The 12,872-nt window shown below is 40.2% G+C and overlaps 1 protein-coding gene and 1 long non-coding RNA gene across 6 annotated transcripts in view; one reads left to right on the forward strand and one right to left on the reverse strand.

The window, feature by feature from the left end:
• Positions 1 to 369: 369 nt before the first annotated feature.
• eif5 (eukaryotic translation initiation factor 5) lies at positions 370 to 6,936 on the reverse strand. Its single transcript, XM_072270087.1, has 12 exons — positions 6,870 to 6,936; positions 6,594 to 6,746; positions 5,420 to 5,699; positions 5,254 to 5,335; positions 3,333 to 3,505; positions 3,000 to 3,111; positions 2,787 to 2,917; positions 2,523 to 2,684; positions 2,022 to 2,183; positions 1,778 to 1,942; positions 969 to 1,100; positions 370 to 771 (listed from the first exon to the last, which is right to left on the reverse strand). The coding sequence occupies exons 3-12, from the start codon at positions 5,489 to 5,491 to the stop codon at positions 676 to 678; spliced, it is 1,287 nt and encodes a 428-aa protein (XP_072126188.1). The 5' UTR covers positions 5,492 to 5,699; positions 6,594 to 6,746; positions 6,870 to 6,936; the 3' UTR covers positions 370 to 675.
• LOC140203930 (uncharacterized) overlaps positions 6,360 to 12,872 on the forward strand; it is a 46,506-nt gene continuing 39,993 nt past the window's right edge. For 3 of the 5 annotated variants that reach the window (XR_011887451.1, XR_011887450.1, XR_011887454.1), the window contains exons 1-3: positions 6,360 to 7,094; positions 8,931 to 9,064; positions 10,029 to 10,178. This is a non-coding gene — a long non-coding RNA (uncharacterized lncRNA). Of the gene's footprint in view, positions 7,095 to 7,180; positions 7,254 to 8,930; positions 9,065 to 10,004; positions 10,179 to 12,872 lie in introns of those variants that run through there. The other 2 variants (XR_011887456.1, XR_011887455.1) reach the window with 2 other exon arrangements.

Consider the following 12,872-nt stretch of genomic DNA (forward strand, 5'->3'; position numbering starts at 1 on the left):
AGTATATGTTTGGTATCATTCTATGGGACTCCATGATGTTAACAAAATGGTGATGTTATGCCATGCAGATCAAATATTTGTAATTAACAGTGGATTTTTTTTTTGTTGCCATGGTCCAACAGTTTGAATAGTAAGAGGTCACAAGATACAATTCAGTTATTCTACAACTGGGCACTTAAACCAGAATGAAGGTGTAATATTGCGACCCTGATTTAATCCATCCATATACTGGGTTAACTGTGACATTAATAGTCCATTCATAAAATGTTGGTAACAAGTTCATTATTTCAATACAGCTAGAGAATGGGCAAGAGTGAAGAACCTTCGTTTTTAACTAGCACCAAATTAATAAAAACACAATGTAGAGAATACAGAACAATCCCCTTTAATTTTTATTTTACATCCTTATATAAATGTGCAGTAAATGCAGAAACATCACCCAATATCAATGAAGTGTTATTGGTGAAAAGAGATTAGGACTGTTCTACCATTTGAACTTCACATGCTGTCCTTCAGTTCCTAACTGCTAGGTGGCAAAGCATCACTAGATCAATACCATTGTAGAATTTTTTTTTAACAGCAGAAACCAATGTTAGCAGTTGCAGAGTAAGTAAAGGAAATCTCTTCATTGCCGTGACTTCCAATGCAAAAGTGAATTCCCCCCAAAGTAATACATCAAATAGCATCAATATCTATATCCTCCTCTTCTTTTGTCTTAATGGTTTTCAGAGTTTCCACTTTCACTTGCCTTGCAGAGCTGTCATAAACCACCTGCAAATTGAAACATCAGTATATCAATAACACTTTCAAAAAAAAAAATAAAAAAATTGATGCATGTAAATATTCTACGATGCACAGGAAGAATCAGTTTAAAGAGCTGTAGCTATCGACAAATGCACTTAAAATTGGTGTTGCCAACTATAATCTCAGTTACAAGAAATAAAAGCTGGTCAGGCATTCCCAGTTACCTCTACATCTTTATCTTCATCATTGTCATCATCTTCAGATTCTTCCTCTGCTTCTTTTAGCCACTTAATGAAAGGATCAGCCTTCGAATGTATCTCTTTGGCAAGTTCCTTTGGGACATACTTCTTAGATACCTATGCAGAAACAAGTTAAACTGTATTTAACCAATTCTATTCAAGCTAACCTAATCAAGTTCAAAATATTACTTCAAATACATTTGTCCCACAGAATAGCTGACAGCTAGTTGTTAAAATTTAGGTCAGTTAGAAATCACTGCAATCAAAAACCATGTTGCTGTACTGCACCTACCTTTAAAAACATTAATGCAGAACCTAGTGTAACAGATATCACTCCATATCCCCAACTTTACTGTAATTAAGTCTTAGCACTATGAAGGAGCCCTTTATACCAAATGGTTTTTAAAACAAAATTGTGCCTGCACAATTATGCACTGGGTTGATGGAAATATTGGTATGATGAGAATTGACGTTAGTGTCAAAATAAGTTGGTCATTTCAAATTTTGGATTCAGTAACATCATCGCTGGGGCAATCTATTCAATGTTTATAAAGGGTCTAACTGCACAATATCTAAAGACACTGAAGATACAAATAAATGTCAACTGCAAGGAAAGCCTAGAAACCATATTTGAAGGACTGCAGGTTTCATTTCCAATGCATTATAGTGTTTCTTCAAAATAGCGGTGCTGTAAAAGATCCCCGAAATGACAGGGTTGTCATGTGAAGTTGATCCTATGGTCACTGGTTTTGTTGAAACAAGATTGCTAGGGAGCCCATCTACTGAATACTCACTTTCTCAGCCCAGGCAAGGATGACTTCCTCTTCTAGAAGATCAGCATCATACAGTTCCTTCAGAACATGTGGAACCTTTGGAAGCAGTTGGTCCCGATGTATCTTTACCAAACATTCAAAGCCTCCAAGTAAGTACTTCTGGGCCTTTTTATTGCCGTGGCAAAACTAAATCCAACAAAAAGAATGTCATTCACTAAGAAAATAAATCACCAACACTAATTTTAAAGTGGATTAAAAAACTTACACGCAAGAAATGTCGTTTATATTTCTTGATCTGCTCCCTTATGTTCTCATCAAAAAGCAGTTCACTCAATATAAGGGGACCCATAGCAATGACATCCAGCCGTTCAGCTTCTGATAGAAGCTCTTTATCAGCTGAGTCAATAATTCCCTCTTCCTTTTTCATCTGTGGAAATGTAAAAAAAATACGGTTTAGTCCTCAAAACATATCAAGAATCACCACTACATCCGATCCAATATTTAGACCTCCTGGGTATGGAACACTATTGCAAGAAACCTCAAACAGAAAATCAATGAATTATGAGTCAAAATCCATGGTTCATTACAAAACAAAAAGTTGAGAACTTATGCATTTTAGATGTTAAATTCCATTCTAACTACGAGTTGGCCACTCAACTGTTCTACCATGAAATAATGGCCTATGTTCCAAAACCTATTCTTTGCACCCCACACCCTCCACCAAATTTAAAACTTCAAGTCACTTAAGAGGCATGCATACCATTACCTTGACAAAGTTGTAGAATAAGTTCACCCTCTCTTCCAAGGTTTTCCCCAGGTCATCACTAAGTGTCAAATTTTTGGCATGGTCACTGATTTCACCCATCCGACGTCGCTGGGCCTCTTCTGTAGTTTCTTCACACCAGTCTTCATCATCATCTTCACCATCCTAAGAAATTTAATAACCACAGTGTGAACTTTCAATATTATTAGGATGAATGGATCTAACAACTGCAAATCTTTCAAAAACTTAGATGAATAAAAATATTACCACCGCTTCTGGAGCATCAAATTCGTTATGGGTGGACGACTCAGAATTGGACACTGATCCATTCTCTTTATCCTTGCCCTTCTTGTTTTTCTTTTCCTTTTCTTTCTTGGCTGAACCACTGTCCCCATTTTCTGCAAGATAAAAATCTTTACACTAAGGACTTCAATTTAAAAACTAAAGATGAAATTCTGCATTACCCAAATTCAAACTCACCAGGTGGATTTTTTAGAATGAATGTGCAGAGCTTGTGACGCGTGTCAAGCATGCCTCTGTATCCACAGGCTTTACAGGAAATACCAATAGTTTGTTTCTTTGGATTGACATGCTAAAAATGAAAACATAATTGTTCAAAAATTAAAGATGCCCAACTGCCAAAACCATACATCAGATCAAATACAGTTGGAAGATGCAAGCAAAAACAAATTTCTCACTTCAAAGTTCAAGCAAAAGACACTTGAGATTACAAACTTCAAAAACAGTCTTTTAACTATAAGAATTAAGGCTCCTCACTAGGTAAAAACCATTTTTTATTCTGAAATCACTTACCAGGTCAGTTTCAGGATTTTCACACTCATTACAAAGGACAAATTTTCGAATGAATCCATCCAGCATGTCTTGCAGCTTATTCGCCTCATGGGATCCATTCACAATATAACGATCATTCTTTGAATCAAACTGGGTCTGAGCTCCCAGCTCACAACCAAAAAACTTGGTGGGATCTGCAAGGCAAAATAAAGGTACAAATTTTTCAGTCTTCAAGTATTATTCTAGTTGATAAGATGTTTGAAATAATAGTCTAAGTTCATAAACTGAAAATGCTAGCAAAAGACTCAGGGAACATTGCAGAAATACATTTAATCCCAAAATGCTAACTCTGCAACTTTAATCTTACGAGCTGAAACTTTTTCCGCCATGGAAAGCAAGGCAGAACTTTTCCAAGAACATAAAGGATGTAAAAACATTTAAACTGGCTGGAACTTCCAGGCATTTGCTAAAGTAATCTTACCAAGATGTCAGATGCTTTATGTCAATCACAAATTCTCTAAACAGAATTGAAAACAGTATTCCATATGAAATCAGCCATGAAAAATATTGTCTTATATGCATTTTTCTTCACTTTAGAGCATTCTTAATGGGTTCGATCTAACATTTAAACCAACAATAGATAAATTAAACCACTGGCAAATTAAATTGTGGATTTTGGTCAATTGGTAATCACAGCAGTTGCTTATTTGGGACAACTTAAAGAACAAAAACTAATTAAGTACAAAAACCTGGAACACTTACTTAACTGGGACAGATGCTGACACTACGGCACATTTAGAACAGTGTTTAAATAGTCAGTTGCATGTTTGCATTCAAAAAGCAGGAGACAATTTAGAAGTTTTGCACACTATGGTTTCAAGCATAATGGTTTCCAGGACTGAAAATAAAACTATTTCACTACCTCAAGTAAGGAACTACTAAGTATATGAAGGTATCGACAATGTTACAATGAAAAGATACAGAGAATGCAGCTGTTGAAAGCATTGTATGAAGGCAGTCCAAAATCTCCAGTATTTGTCTGTGCCAAATTTGTTTAGTCAATTCAAAAAACATGTTGGTTGTCTGATAGTGAAACCTGTGTGGGAGAGTTGTATAAAGAGTACCATGACTACATCTGTGCCTTATGTCCTTTGATCTCCATGAAGTGTTGTAGAACTGCCTTCTTGGCCATTGGAACGCACTGTTGATCTCATCTGCCCAGTTCCCTAGAGCTGACTTCACATGCTAGGATAGACATGTCCCGATTTCACTGGGGTATGAGGCCCATTGCCTACCCTCTCCTGGTTTAGCCTGCCCGGCAAAGCAATTTACTGTGGTGTGGCCACTGATGTATGCAGCTACTTGGAGCCACTGGTGAAAGCTGAGCATCCATTTGGGAACCAAAGGTGAGCAAGCTGCCCCAGAATTATCCTAATGGACCAGACAGCAGTGTACACTCAATGAATTCCACTGTCAAAAACTATTAGGAACTAACAGTTTTACAATTCTGTAGTAGCATTGATAGTGTTCTAATTTGTTCTGTCATTTCATTTAAATACACAATTACTCAGTTGAACAGTAATTAGCTAATTGGAGCAACTGCTTAATTGGACCAACATATACAAGTCCCAAAATGCTCCAATTAACCAGAACCCATTATCAGCATTTGGATAAACTCCAGAGGCCTGGAAACCTAGGGCAAAACCCTTTCCAGCTGTGCATGAGCTCTACTTATGCCTATAACACTGTAAACTCAGAAGTTGTGTCTGTTGCAAAGGACAATTACTGGCATAACAGCCATTATCAAACCAAGTGCAGGAAAAAGTCGGCATTCCTAAAAAAAAACAAAATCTATATTGAGGAACGAAGTGAGGTTAATCACAAGCACAGTCATGACCACAACCACCATCATAACGAATGTTACAACTTGACTAGCACTCACACGTTGGAGGCCGATTAAGCGCCTTAGCAACGTCAACCATGTTGACTATTACTGTCTTTATTCCATTCCCTTTGCCCTCGACCTGGAGAAATAAAAAAAAGCACATTTTAGTCTGGAATATCAATTTTGCTATGATTGTCATTGAATCAGCAGTAATCTACTTTACCTTAGCAATCAGACGGGGCATTTTGTACCGATAGAACTGATCGGAAACACTGCGGTTGACGTTGACAGCCATTCTGGTTTACTATTAGATTTATGAGTAAAGTGAAAAGATCTTTGAAAGAAATTTTTGGGTATCTTCTGTCTGAAGAAGAATGGATGACATAAACAATTGCAAGTGTACTCGGTCTCTGACATGAAAAAGTTTGCGCCACTTAGGCTGCAAGTTCCCCACTTGTTGGTTAGGTTTCCCCGACACAGGTACCAAGGGCTGCGCAACAGCTCTGTAAAACAGAAAAAAACTTGGGATGAATTGCTAGATCATTCAGCATTTACTCCACATTTAACTGAATTTCGTTATCATGAAAAACTGGGACCATGAATGAATAACGTCATTGTAAAGGTCAGCTAGAAAATAAAACGTGGCCCACATTTATATTCTTAACCTTGAGCCTATGTGTGGGAGTATGACAGAATAATGAATGTCGCAATCCCTTAAAGTCATCGTCAAATTTAACTTTTAACAAGTATACAAAAACGGCCAAATCAAAGGAAAAAGGAAAACATTCAGTCACACGGCAGCCTTAGCGCACCACCAAATAAATGCCAAAAAAAGGTTACACACGCACATCTAAGAACAAGGAGCGATTCGCTAAAGCGATCATATTTGGCGGTTGGGATATACAACCCACTCATAATTCATTGTCAGTTATGCTTGAATCAAAAGTTAGACTTATTGAGTAATTAATTAAATGCAACTGTTTTTGAGCGAAACAAAACAATATTGCTGGGGGGGGGGGAGGGAATTAAAAAAACGCAGCCGAGTGCTGAGTCATTCCTGATGCCGCAGCCTCCGCAACACGTGAGTCACTGCCAAGCGTGGCAATGCGTTGTTCGCAAAAAAAATTAAGTAAAATTCCGACCGCATTATCAGACTTCATAACGTTCTCTGGCGAGGGGCTGAGCTGTACACGACCCTTGCGATAAAAGAGCCTAATTAAGGGTTCGCTGGGCGCAAGGCAAGGCGCCTGGCGCATAGTGCGTCACACGGAGGGAGGCTGGAGCGAGCCCAGCTGGGGCCGCAGGACGCCATCTTGACAAGCTCCCTTCCACCACCTCAAACCACCCTGCCCCTGCCACCGCCACCCCGGCGACTTTCGACGCAGCCAGCGCCTTACCGTTTTCACAAAACAAAGACATAAACACAAGCCTAATCGCTCTTGGATAAGAACTACTGGACGGCACGTCACGGTGCCGAGGCGCCGAACACCTTCTGGGCGAAAGAAATAAAAAGCCCGTTCGTGGAGCGAGACGCCCTCGTTTGCGGGAACCTGTTTGAAAACAAAAAAATACTGGTCAACTTGAATCGTAGATGCCCGCTATTTCCTTGATCTCGGCTAGGTAAATTGTTAACAAGCTCCGCTTTCCCTCTACGCTTCCATCCCCGCGCTCACCTCCACGACGCTAACCAACAACCAAAAAAAAACGCCTTTCCGTCTTACCACCAGCTAGCTATAGCTCAGCCTAACTTGATAGGGCACTGAACCCGCCTCTCCCCTCCTGCGATTGGACGTTGCGCAGTTGCCAAGGATTTCATTGGGAAACTGTCGCCGGCACTTTGAGCTCCGTGGTCCAGTTGACAGTCACTCAAAATGACATCATCGCATGTGTTCGTCAAGGTAGGTTGAGGGGAAAGCGCGTGAAGGGCGACATGCTCTCGCGGTAACAGTAGCCCGTTTCAATTGGCGGAGGTGTTGTCGGTCTACGGGCTTCAATAGCGATTGCATCATATGCGTGAGAGATTGCAAAACTGAGGGCAATTGTCCTGTGATTGTTGGGTGAGGTGGCTCAGTTTGTGTTTCTAGAATAATCGACCGTGGGGTTGCTAGATCCTTGCAGCGCACTGTCGAATTAATCTGTACTGAAAAATTTCTCACAATTGAAATGTCATCATTGCTACGTGTAGAAAGAGTGTATTGATCTCTCAGTGGAGAATAATTAACCATCATATATTTATACTGCGCTCACTTAGAAAATTTCGAGGAAGTCTAAGAATACACCTCACTGGATTAAGTACATTTTAAAATATCGTCACTATTGTAACGTTCTTTCGAATAACTAATGAGATTGTTGACCATTGTTGGTTCAGAAATAAATGGATGTTAAGAAATCTCACTCTTTTGGTGCCTTATATACTTTGCCACCAAATAATCTCATTTTAATTTCTGATCTAAAAGATCCATTATGAAGCTTCAGCGTACATTTTTCACTCTTATTTCAACCTATTATCAAAATTAGATGAATGCTCAAGTAAAGAATGGCCTGATTAGAGTAAAATGCTGGTTGTTCACAAATTATGATAGCATAACTTAACTGTTTGTCTTCTATGAGACAGTAATATGTTAGATCCAATGGAAGTACTTCAAAGCCTTAGTTATTTTTGAGTTGGGATATGGTTTGTCAGTCAAGCATAATGGTTAGATGCATTGTTGTGGAATGAAGTCTGTGCACTCATAATACACAAAGCAGTGAAGGAAGAGGCCCATGAAATCTTTCCTGCTTCTCTGCCTCTGAGTTCTCTTCAGTCCCTGACTCGGGGGTAGGGTCCTGAGTACAAGAGTTGAGGATGGCTGTAGATCCTACATATGTCATGGCTGTCAAGCTGCCAAGTCTCCTGCTTTAGGTTTTTTTACTGCTGGATCTCTCCCTTTAGGTGCTTGTAAAAGTATTCATTTCCTTCAGGATAGATGGAGCATGAATTTAGGAACAACCTATGTATAGGATGAGCTATTTTCTTGAAGTTCTGGGATCTTCTCATCAAATCAGTCTTCTTGCCCGAGAAGCCAAGATTCTCTTTACAGTGCTACTCCTGGGAAGCTCAGGGCCACAATCTGTTGAGAATTTGTAGCTTCTATTGTAATACAATACCTCTTAAGTCCAAACCTACGTCCCCAGCGTGAGAGATGGAAGTGGGTAAGGCCAGCCAACAGGGATCTGGTGAAGCTGTACAGTGGATGCAATGGATTACAGAAACATTGATGAACTCCAACCATACCATCTACTTTGGACAATGGAGATGGATGTCATCAGTTGCCTATGTTCCACTGGGAGCTAAGGGCCCAAGAAGAAGAAGATTATAATACAGGAGGAGGCCATTTTGCCCATGGTCTATCACTGGCTCCCAAAGAGCAATCCTGTCAGTCCCATTTCGCTTTTTAATTTCCTGAAGCTCTTCAACTTATCCCCTCATTCAAGCCCAACAACTCTTCATTGATTCTTTTGTTACATCTTAACTGGGATAATTTCCAGTGGTTAATGAGCCTACTAGCGCACCTTTGGCATGTGGAAGAAACTCCTGCACCCAATTGAAACTCATGCAATCATAGAGAGACCATACAATTTATAGGCTGGAAATTGATAGGTTGTTTGTGAGGTACGGTCTGAGAGGAGACCAGTTTGTGGGATCCTTGAGAGCTTTGATGTTGATGTTCTTGTGACTTTGCTTCTGTTGACAGTGATTCAAGACTCAAGATTGTTTAATGTCATTTCCAGTACACAAGTGTAAATGGGAACAAAATAATTGTTTCTCTGGATCTAATACAGCACAAAAGAAACAATAACATAAAGAACATACAAGTAAAAAAGCACAGTAAGTATGAATATATAAGATAGTTTATATACATTGAAAGATTATACATCCATAAAGTATACTAGGCACAGGATTGTCTGTACATAGGGTGACTGACAGGAAATGATAAAGTAGAGGCGATGAGCAGGAGTGGTGGGGTGGATTAGTGTATGGAGGTGTTAATCAGCTTTATTGATTGGGGAATATAACTTTTTTTCGAGACTGGTGGTCCTGGCGTGGATGGTACGTAGCCTCCTCCCTGATGGGAGTGGAACAAACATTCCAAGAGCAGGGTGGGTGGAATCCTTCATTACACTACTGGCCCTTTTCTAGCTCCTTTCTGTATATATGTTGTTGATGGTGGGTAGACTGGTGCTGGTGATGCATTGGGCAGTTTTGACTACCCGTTGTAGAGCTTTCCTGTCTGCTGCAGTGTAGTTTTTCTACTGTGTAGTTTGTTAGGATGCTCTGTTCTGTGTATCCGTAGAAGGTCATGAGTATTGATGTGCATAGTCCAGCTCTCTGCAACCTCCTCTGAAAGCAGAGGCATTGGTGTACTTTTCTGATTGTCTAAGGCCATAAGAGGTTGTGTGAGATGTGCACTCCCAGGAGTTTGAAACTGTTTGTGGTTTCCACTGCTATGCTGCGGATGTAAAGATGTGTATAAGTGGTGCGAGTTCTCCTGCAGTTGATAACTATCACCTTTGCCTTGTTGACATTGTGGAAGAGGTTATTTGCCTGGCACCAGGTGTCAGCTCTTTCACCTCCTCTCTGCTTTGGCATTAGGTTGTTGAAGCTCATCAGAGATAGGCGGTGGTTAATGTAGTGGTCATCTGTGCCTGTCATGGCATAGGTGATACAGATATCTTGCTGGGACTATGATATGATCTAGCAAGTGCTAATATTTGGACTGACATTATGTTGCAATGACATTTTGTGTTTGTGTCTCTGTCAAAACCAGGTATTCATTATGATTGTGTTCCAGACATTTTAGGAGAAGCACCCCACTGGTGTTAGCCTTCTCTGTGGCAATCATTCCTTGGCAGAGAGTTGCATCCCTGTTGGCTCTGATGTTGGAGTCACACAGATGAATTGGATTACTCCTCTTTGTGGTTAATACATGTGATTTTTCAAGGTAAGAGTAGAAGTTCTCTTTAGCCTAGATCGAAGCTTCGGGGGTTGTGGCTTATACACTGGTTCTGTGTTAGTATGAACCAAAAACTCATAAAACATGTTTTTACTAATTCCACGGGGTAATTCCCTGAGATATCAGACAAGTTTATTATTGGTGAAACTCACTCTGTGAAGTCAGGATTGCTCGTTCTGTTTGACCCTCCTGAAATAGATGCAGGTGTACTGTCTTCCTTGATTGTTAAACTGGCCATCTCAGCTTGGCTCAGCAACATCAATGTCAAAACAACTGAGTTCCAGTTATGATAGCAGTCTATTACTATCAGTATTGTCCTTGAGGTTCTGACTTGGCAGTATCATATAATGTCAATTACACATACCACCTGAACTTTGCAGAACTGTCTCTTGATCCCATAGTAAGGTTATCCTAAATAACCAGGCTCTACTACATGGGCATTAATGCTCCTAAAACTTGGCATTGAAGTGTTGCACTAACAAATCCACAATCTCATCACCCACATCTGCGAAGAGCACGAAATCTGGAGGGATTGCAGATTCTGTGATCGTGACCATTATTAAGAAACTAGCTAATGTGTGACTGTGGTAACAGTGGGATCTTCCTGATGTCTGCCATAGTGAAGGGCATTGACAGAGTTCTCATTAACCACCTCTGCTGAGTAGCTGAAGCACTGTTCCTTTCAACTCAAGGCCAAATGGACATGATCTTCACAAGCCAGGAATTGAAAAATTCAGGGAACAGAGCTAGCCACTGAACATGGCCTTCTTGACTACACACTTCTCTCATTCTTTCTACCCAGAATGTTGTATGTCACCTCTAACAAGCATCCTATGGAAGTACAGCTAATATTCAAAACTAATGGGAAGTTGTTCAACCTTTGGTAGCTATACTACAGATCCAAACATCTGCAGTTGAACTTGCAGTATGCAGGCTATGCTTGTGTTTGCATGGCTCAGAGGCTGAGAATAGGCTTTGTACTCAACATTATCAAACAGAGAAAAGGAATTTCTAATCAAGATGATGCTGAGCTGTGTTGTCTATTGATAACATGGCTCAGACTTGTTTTTTTAAGGTACATAGGAATGAGTTTGGAGACAGTATGGAGAATTAAGGGTCTAGTTAGGGTTCAGGGACAAGGATGAGGGAGAAGGAAGAATTAGAGGCAGGAGCTAGTGTTCAAAGTCAGGCCAGTGATCCTGGAGGTTGGGTCAGCATTCTCTGAGGAGACTAGTGATCCCCAGGGGGGTGACTCCAAGATGGTGGTCCGTATAGATGGGAGTCACATGAGCCGTTGTCTACTGGAGTCAGAGGTCCATACAAGTCCAGAAGTTGAGGATCAAAGTGTTCTGTGGTCAAAGGTCAGTGAACCCAGAGATCGACTGGGTTGGCAGGCAGCAAGGAGACCAACGATCCAGAGGTTGTCGAGTCCTGGGTCGGAAGTCTGTCTGGGTAAGAATCATGAGGGTTGTTGATGTCCTGGGTCACTGAAGTCAGAGAACTGTGCAAGTTGGAAGTCGAGTCCCAAAGGTCAAACCTATGACTAGTGAATCCTGGAGTCAATGCCTGAAGGTCAAACCCATGTTCAGTAAGTACTGGGATCAATATCCAGAGGTTGGCGAAGTCTAGTGGGCAAAGTTGAATGTCGAAGTCCAGAGTTTGGGGAGTCCGGATGTAGAAAGCCCACAGGTTGAAGACCAAAGTCAGCAAGTCAGAGGTAGAGACCCGAATGTTGTATCTGTGTGTCTGGGCCAGGAATTGGGGTTTAGAGGCCCAGTTTCTGTGAGTCAGAGAGTTTCGGGCCAAGAACTGGAGGTCAGAGGTGAAGTGTCTTGGATTGGAGGAGAGTGTGTGTGTGTGTGTGTGTGTGTGTGTATGTGTATGTATGTGTGTGTATGTGTATGTGTATGTATGTGTGTGTAGGTGGGTGGGTGGGAAATGGGCTTGTTTTGTTGGGTTGTTGAACGTTGTGGGCATTATGTTGGCGCTGTATGGTTTCACTTGTGGCCTGCCCTACATCCTTGGGTGTGTTCGCTATTAACGCAAATGATGCATTTCACAGTATATTTCAATGTACATGTGATAAATCAGCATCTGAATCTCAAAGGCCCTCTACCACATTGTACATAAGGGTCATGGTGAGATCCTGGAAAATGTGAATAACTTCTTGTATATTGAGAGTAGCCTTTTGGTAAAGACAGACATTGATGATGGAATTAACCATCTTGATTATGCCAGCATAACCTTTAATCATTTAAAACAAGGGGTGTTTGAAGATCAAGATTCATGATCCCTCTTTCTCAACTGCCAAGGATTCTATAAACAAACGTGTATTAAAAATAGAGTTGAATCTGATTATACACTAACAAGATGAAAGTGATAAGAAAATCTATATGTAAATTTGTTTTGATTACCTTACAAAATATTAAATATTTTTAATATTGTGAAGAATCCTTAATAACTTTAATCCCAGCGCAAATATTATTCATGACTGTTTAAATGCTATTGTGAAGTGTTTATTCTTTTCCAAAAAGAACTGATATTTTAGCCTAAGTTGGTTTTAATGCTGATAATATGAAAAAGTTTTGGTAATTTTGACCTTGTTCTCTTGTGAATCAATTCCATTTGTAATGGATTACTTGCCACTACATATTCCATATAATTTCTGGTTTAATTTTATAT

Source organism: Mobula birostris, chromosome 1 (assembly GCF_030028105.1).
Source record: "Mobula birostris isolate sMobBir1 chromosome 1, sMobBir1.hap1, whole genome shotgun sequence".
Classification (NCBI taxonomy): domain Eukaryota; kingdom Metazoa; phylum Chordata; class Chondrichthyes; order Myliobatiformes; family Myliobatidae; genus Mobula; species Mobula birostris.